The 7603-nt window shown below is 47.8% G+C and overlaps 1 protein-coding gene and 1 long non-coding RNA gene across 4 annotated transcripts; both read right to left on the bottom strand.

Moving 5' to 3' along the window:
* Positions 1-347: 347 nt before the first annotated feature.
* LOC139838030 (uncharacterized) lies at positions 348-4016 on the bottom strand. The gene is made up of 3 exons (XM_071827381.1): positions 3967-4016; positions 711-1394; positions 348-387 (listed from the first exon to the last, which is right to left on the bottom strand). Exons 1-3 carry the CDS (start codon positions 4014-4016, stop codon positions 348-350), a joined length of 774 nt encoding a protein of 257 aa, XP_071683482.1.
* Positions 4017-4182: 166 nt separating this feature from the next.
* LOC127323526 (uncharacterized) lies at positions 4183-7244 on the bottom strand. Of its 3 annotated transcripts, none has more exons than XR_011755542.1 (9): positions 6739-7244; positions 6522-6594; positions 5957-6040; positions 5452-5621; positions 5236-5303; positions 5023-5066; positions 4791-4874; positions 4580-4674; positions 4183-4415 (listed from the first exon to the last, which is right to left on the bottom strand). It is a non-coding gene; the product is annotated as an uncharacterized lncRNA (long non-coding RNA). The 3 variants fall into 3 exon arrangements; XR_007865801.2 differs by having other exon boundaries at positions 4580-4680; positions 6739-7229; XR_007865802.2 differs by lacking the exon at positions 5957-6040 and having other exon boundaries at positions 4580-4680; positions 6739-7227.
* Positions 7245-7603: the final 359 nt, after the last annotated feature.

Raw genomic sequence — 7603 nt, 5'->3', positions numbered from 1 at the left:
GAGAATACTGATTAGTTCTACCATTATGAACATATTCTCTATCAAATTGCCAAGGTCTACCAAGTAACAAAGAACAAGCTTGCATAGGTACAACATCACAATCAAAAAAATCAGAATATGTACCAATAGTAAAATGCACACATGTAGTTCTTGTTACCTTGAGCTTCCGAGAGCTCTCAAACCATTGAATGTAATATGGATGTGTGCGCTGTCTTGTAGAGAGAGTAAGCTTCTCCACCATGTCAACGCTAGCCAGATTATTGCAGCTCCCTCCATCAATGATGATCCTTATAGCTCGCTATTTGACAACGCCTCTTGTTTGAAACAGATTGTGGCGTTGATCATGCTCAGATTTGCTCAATTGTATGCTCAACACATGCTGTGCAACTAAGCTCATGTACTGGTCAGCAGTGTCAGCTTCCATTACCTCCATCTCTCCCTCAGAATCAGAATTGGCACCATCACGTGCAGCAATAAGGGCCAATGTGTCTTCATCAAAGTCACTTGCAGAATCATATTCTCCATCTTCACGCACCAACATCACACGTTTGGTTCTGCATTCTCTCTCTATGTGTCCAAATCCCAAGCATTTGCGACATTGAATGTCGTGCGTCTTCCCCGTGGAGGCCATCGAAGATGAACTCCGAGGAGGACCAGCAGATGGTGGTGGAGTAGCAGCCGATGGTGCTCGTGATGCAGGCGCGGTGTACTTGGAGGTAGTGGGCACTGGTGCAGCCCCACGAGATGGTGGTGCAGATGGTCGCGGAGACCACGATGATGTACGACCTACAGAAACATTAGCTCTTCGCCGTGGTGGTTGACGATCCTGCACTTCACGTTCAGCTTTGCAAGCAAGATGAAACAAGCGAGTAATGGTGTTGTACTCCTTATAATCTAAAATGTGCTGAATCTCTTTATTCAAACCACCAAAGAAACGTGCAAGCATAGCCTCATTATCCTCTACAACACCACAACGAATCATGCTAGTTTGCAATTCTTGATAATAGTCTTCTACAAAAAAATCCCCTTGTTCTAAGCGAGACAATTTCTTAAGCAAATCACGCTGATAATGTGGAGGAACAAAACGAGTACGCATAGCAAGTTTTAAACCAACCCAAGTAGTAGGAATAGTAGCATGATGTGCTCTACAATGTTCAGACCACCAAATAGAAGCAAAATCTTTGAACTCACAAGTAGCAGCACTAACACGCAAGTGATCAGGGTATTTTAAACATGCAAAGCGTTGTTCTACTTCCAATTCCCATGTAAGATATGCATCAGGATTATATCTACCCTCAAATGGCGGAATATTCAGTTTCATCTTAGCAACATGATTATCATCATTACGTACCGGACGTGGAGGTGGGCGAGCGTTGCGGTTCAGTTGTCGTGGGCTACCAGGTGCAGGTTGTTCGACTTCCTCACCGTCCAACACGTTCTTGATACGGGGCGACCTTCGGTCTTCACCGCATCATGTACTTCATCGCCAAGACGGCACGCAAAGGTGAATCTTCTCCTTTACGCGTGCCTCGAATCGCCTATTTGGGACGACATACTACTTCATACTCCGTCACATCTTGATGATAGGAACTCGACGACAAGTACGGAGGGAAGAGAGGATGCCATGGAGACCCGAGGACGCAAGGCCGATATCACGGAGGCATGGAAGAGAAGGAGGAAGAGGAGCTGGAAGCTCCAGGGCCGGCACTACCGCCCACCACAAGCCGGCACTACCGCCTACCCCGGCACTGCCGCCCTGCCTCCACCGGCACTGCCGCCGCACCGGCACTGCCGGTGATGTAGCCCCGGTCACCGACGTCGCTACACCAAGACCAACAAGTCCCCCAAGTGGACCGATGACACGAGCCCGAGTCAAAGCTCTTCATGATGAGGTGAACTCGCTCCTCACCACCCTTGATCTTGGTACCCCTTTGGATGGATTGCTACCTCATGCCAACGTACTATGTGTCATTAGGTACAAGGCGTGTCAAGACCACGGAGAGGAGAAGACGCCAAGGTCAAGGGAAGGAGAGAAGCAACTGGGCATGGAGATGATCATGAAGCCGAAGCCGACGTCGCACGAAGCGCTCCAAGGAAGAGACGGACGCTGGCCGGTCCAGGACCCGGTCAGACCGGACCTACAACCGGACGCCCCGGTCATAGGCCCGGTCGACCGGGCGCAAACCGGGCCAGCTCCCTCGTACCGGACGACGACCGGACCCAGGACCGGAAACTTCGCAGTTTCCCGGTTTGCGCCCGGTCGACCGGACCCATGACCGGACGGCCCGGTCACAGGCCCGGTCAGACCGGCCCCAAACCGGACCTGACGAGAATGCCCCACCAAACTGTCTTAACTTATCCATTTGCGTACCTGTTCGCCCTTGCTGGCCGTGTATGACTATATAAGTAGCTGGAACCCCTCATTAGCTCTTTAGACTTGTTTTGAACTCAAACCTAAATTTGAGCTTAGTCTCCCTTGGGTATCATCCCTCTGTAATCAAGGCACCTTGGTTGTTGATTTGGAACTTGTTGAGTGAGATTCTAGTACAAGATACTCTCTCTCCCTCACCAAGCTCTTCTTCTCCAATCCCAATCTCTCCCCGGGGAATTCTACCGCGTGTCTCTTCCTCGGAGATTCTATTGGCGTGGTCCATCGAGCCACGGAGGTAAGCATCGGGTGTATCGGGGTGTGTGTGTGCGTGAGTCTCGGAGTTCCTCGTGTTCATCGCCGTGTTCTTCGTGTTCCTCGCGTTTTCCCATCTTCCCCCTTGGTTTCGACGTCAATCCGCGAGATCGGGCCACACACGGGGTCTTAGACCTCATCATATGGTATCAGCAGCTCTTGGTTACCGCGGATTTGACCTCCCACCCACCCGATTTCGTCCCTAGAAAATTTTCCAAAAAAATCCCCAAAAATAGCCCTAAATTGCCTCTTGACCGATCTGTGATTTGGTTGCGTTTTGAGTGGTTTTGGTCCGTGGATCTGGTGTTGTTGTGCTTGATCTACTATTTCCCCAACTTTTAGCCTCCAATTCCATCGTTTCCCTTCGATTTGGTCGATTTGGCTTGGTTTTCGTGAAGAACAGGAGAGAGAAAGTTCATCCCGCGAAATCCGGTTGAGCAGCCGGTCAACCGGGCCCACGACCGGCCGAGCCGGCCCAGCACCCGGTCAACCGGGCGGCAAACCGGGCAAGCCGGTCCAGAACCCGGTCCAACCGGGCCTCCGACCGGGCGACGCAACGCCCCCTTCGACCTCGACATCCGGCGATCTCCACCACCACCACCACCACCACCATCGCAGGTATAACTTGCAGGCCACCTTGTAACCCCTCTTCCTTTTGCGATCTATCCCATCGAGCATTGCTTGTTTAGTGTTGCGAGACATTGCACGTGGCCCCGCATTGTGAGGTGTGTGTGTCGCGTTGAGTAAGGCACCCAAGCAAACACTCGTGTGGCAAGATAGCAAAAGCGGGGCTAACGCTAACATAGTGCGTCAAAAAGCCCCAAAAACACAAAAAGAGTGCGAGTAGCACCATACATCCATACATCCATACATCCATACGCCCATATACACAAAATTGTCCACGTGCCACCAAAGATACAAACGAGTGCAAGTGCCGCCATATACAAAAGAGAAAAAGCTTTTAAGCAAACACTACAAAGGAAAATATATTTTTTGACAAATCACTTTCGTCATGTATAAGCCAAAATTCGTCAACGATTACATTGGGGTGACGAATTTTGATCGTCAAGGGGTTCGTCACAGAAGCTCCGTCATAAAATATCGGGGGTGACGGTATGCTCATTTTCATCAACGTCAAACGTTTGATTGTGACGACTTAGAAATCCGTCAACGTTTAGTGTTAATCGTTGACAGACAGATTTGTCACTAAAAATTGGGAATTTCGTCAATATCAAAATGCTACGAAGAATCTGATTGGTCCAAAAAATCTGACATGGCCTTACATGTGGGTCCCATCATGCTGATGTGGCTGCTGACAACGTGGGTCCGACATCACTTAAGTGGATGCTGGCATGTGGGTCCAAATGGTAGTGACGTGGCATTATGTCATGTTGGAGACCCACACGGTGCGAGATTACATTTTATTCATGACGTTATTTTGGTATTTTTGGATTTGTTTTCAACCAACTAGATGTTTTGACGCAATGAAAATCTAGAAATATATGAAGTCAAATATGCAACATATAACCGACAGATATTCACAAAAAAAAATTACAAACACATAGAGTTACAGCCTGAGACTACATCAGGTCCCCAAAACTTATGAACGCTTGACATCATACTAGTATTTCAAGCATCTAAGCATCTAACAACAAAATATCAGCTTGCTTGCATGCAGCCATGATCCTCTCAACAAATTCCTCTTGACAGCAACCTTACATTCAGCTAGTACCTGCACACGTATTCATTACCAGATTAGATAATGCACAAGAATAAACAGATTATATCTCTCTTCTTTTATTTCCAGAAAGAAAGAAAATAATGAGTCTTGCTGGCATTTGCTATGTTGACAAGAATAAACTGAACATATGTGGCGGAGATACTGCAATTTAGTACCTGGTGAGATTTTGAAACGAATACCCATAGTCTTCTCCAATGTGCAGCCAATCCGGCGAAATCTTATAAACTCACCCCAATCATGATGGGCTATTCTGCAACTAAAAAATTATCGTCATTAGACTGTCACACAATTGTATTAGACCAGAGGAAATAGAAGTGTACTGTAATTAAAGGGGCTACAAAACACAAGTGGGTCGGTGGCACTTACTTTTACTTCCATGACAGACCAAGCATAGACAAAGGAAAGGGAAGTGTGAGTGTTTCCAAGTCTGCCTTTCAAACTGTTGTCGAGCTATGACAATTGGATTCAGAAGGACGTGATCAACATATGCAGAGGATCAGTTCTTTTTGCTTTTTTCATAAAATCACAGCACAACAGATGGATTGATACAAAAATGAAAAAACAAAAGAAATAGATGTATGTTGGTAACCTCACTTACAAATAAGCACAACCATGTAGTTTTGGGGTTTCGCAATAGTAAACCTGAAAAAAAATACGTGTAACATGAGTTCCACATATATCTCATCTTAAGACTGTAACTCATCCAACATGAGTTGCACAAACCTGTACGTGCTACTGCATTTCAGCATGTCTGGATCAACTGAGTCATAACAACAGTACATGATTAAGGGTAGTAGATAATAGTACTTACATTTTGCAATCTTCGCTAACCAGCGGATGAGTTAACTACCAAGACGCGCTTGCGGATGGCCCAAGGACCTGAAAAAAGAGGTTAAGGACCGTGAGGCTGCTGCTGCCACAGCTGAGTATCTCCTGATGACATAACTAAGCCCACCGTCCATGGCAGCGACCGAATCAATGGGAAATTTGTGAACACAAACCGGAGAGGGAGGAAGACAGCACGTACCAGGTCGACGGTGGTCGGGGCAGAGGAAGCCGCCGTGCTTGTGGCTGGGAACAGCGAGTTTGGGCGGCCTGCAGGATTGAGGGGACGCGGAAGGAGGCCACCCTGTGCGGCTTCCGTCCGACATGATCGCCAACGAGGCCGGCGCTAGCTGCCCCTCGAGCTCCACACGCCTAAAAAAAGTAGATCAAACGGTGAGGAATTTTCTCCTTTAAAAACCCCAAATATTTGTTGTACAGAAAGACTAGAGCAGGTCTGAATGAAGCTTTACAGCTCACCAAGTATTTAGAAGTAACAGGAAAATACCAAGTATTTAAATAAATCAGTGTGAGCCAATCATAACTACCATGGAATATAACATATGTTAACATTTTTAGTAATCTTTCGGCCTTGAACATATGTTAGCCTTTTTAGTAATCTTTCGGCCACCTTTCTCATCATCAAGAAGCTCAGGAGAGATCTCTTCAAGGACAAGAACGGCTCTATTTACTCGCGGAAGTCAACTCACCAACTAGTGGGGAGGCAGTGATAAGCAGGGATGGCGATTTTTGCGCCACAGCAATGAACTCTTGAGTCGCCGGGAACAAGAATCCTAATAACCAAACAATTAGATAATGTAAATTAGGCTCTACTTATTTTACGAAATTCGGGCCAAACAACAATATCTTGTAATCAACGACCAGCAATAGACTGCTCGCTGCTAGTATATTAGGAAGATGAGAAACTACCTAAGCATGTGAATGTAGCAGTTTATAAATTACTGCCAATCTTGGGCGAACATGGTGCCTACTTCTGATTACACAAGTTCTCTCCTAAAATGAAATACACACAATTTTGTGCTGGATCTATTACATTTCATTTGATTTTTCCTATCAAATCATCTAAACTTGGAAATGGCACCAAATCTGCAATAAATTAGGTTTATGCATTGCAGTGCACAACATTGTGAAGCAAAAGATGCAGAAACCGTTAAACAACAGTCAACTAAGTGTATGAAAGTACTATAAACAAAAGATTGCATTAGCCTATTGATGCACTATATATTAATACTAATCAGGACCAAATAAAGATACCTGAAAACAGTGACAACCAGGGAGGGGGTGTCGTTGTCTCATCCCTGGGAGTGAGTCGCTGGGAGCAAGAAACCTAATACCAAACAAATTGGAGATTATAAATCTAGGCTCCACATATTGAAGAAATCAGTGGCCTCCACTCTGTGACACACAGAGAGCAGCAGCTATTGTAGCGCATGCACTAAAAGGAGGGAAAGAGGAGAGCGAGAAAACTGACCTCACTGGGTTTGGCGTAGATGAAAATCACCACGAGCTGCAGCTGGATGTGAGCAGCGATAGCGGCAACTTCCGAACGGCAGGGCTCTCAGTTCGCTACCGGATGCGAGCGCTGGCGCCAGCCGGCGAGGTCGAGCGCATGGTGGCGCCAGGAAGGCGTTGCAGCGCGGGCGAGCCGAGCGAGTCGGGGCAGGTCGTGCTCGCCGGACCGGTAGCGCCGCCGCCGACCGAAGTCGGGCGGGGGAGAGAGCTCGAGCGCTTGGGGGCCGGCAGGACGGTGTTGCGGCGGCGCCCAATTCGAGCGGCGCAGGCGTGGTCGAGAGGCGGCCGGGAGAGCTCGGAGCGGCGGGTGCCTGGTGGATTTGGGGATTTAGGGTTCAGTTTTGGCGGCGGTGGAGACTTATTATTACTGGTCTCGGAGGAAAATGAAAACTGCGCGCCAGTTGGGCCAAATGTTGGCGCTAACATTTTTCGTGCCGCGCCCTCGGCTTGATCTGGATCGTGGCGGCGTGGTCTACATCGCGCAAGGAGAGAGAGGAGGAGGGAGGTGGGTGGAGCGTGGACGGCGGCGCAGAAGGATCGTGGGTGCGGTTGGCTTTAGGGTTTAGGTGCGGCGCTGCGTCTATGTGTACGGACGGATGGGACGCAGTACTGTTAGGCGGACGTTCAGATGGCGTATTTGGGGGGCAATCCGTGGGAGGCAAATCATTGCGTTCTGATTGGCCCGACACAATGACGCTGGATCAAGGATTTAACAAATAATTTGAAAATTCAGTTTGGCAAAATTGTTTTCCATGCCAAGACACACATATGTGTCAAATATGAGCACTTTATTACAAACTATGACACGGGCATGACCATACGTT

This window comes from Lolium perenne, chromosome 3 (genome assembly GCF_019359855.2).
Source record: "Lolium perenne isolate Kyuss_39 chromosome 3, Kyuss_2.0, whole genome shotgun sequence".
NCBI lineage: Eukaryota > Viridiplantae > Streptophyta > Magnoliopsida > Poales > Poaceae > Lolium > Lolium perenne.
This window is presented reverse-complemented; position numbering and strand designations above follow the sequence as displayed.

Excerpts from the sequence above, each read along its gene's own strand:
- LOC139838030 (XM_071827381.1), bottom strand. The coding sequence starts at position 4,016 with ATGTCGGACCCACGTTGTCAGCAGCCACATCAGCATGATGGGACCCAC. Across the intron at positions 1,395-3,966 it reads CAGCATGATGGGACCCACAT|CCCACGACAACTGAACCGCA; the intron begins GTAAGGCCATGT and ends TGCACCTGGTAG. Across the intron at positions 388-710 it reads CCAGTGCCCACTACCTCCAA|TTGCACAGCATGTGTTGAGC; the intron begins GTACACCGCGCC and ends ACATGAGCTTAG.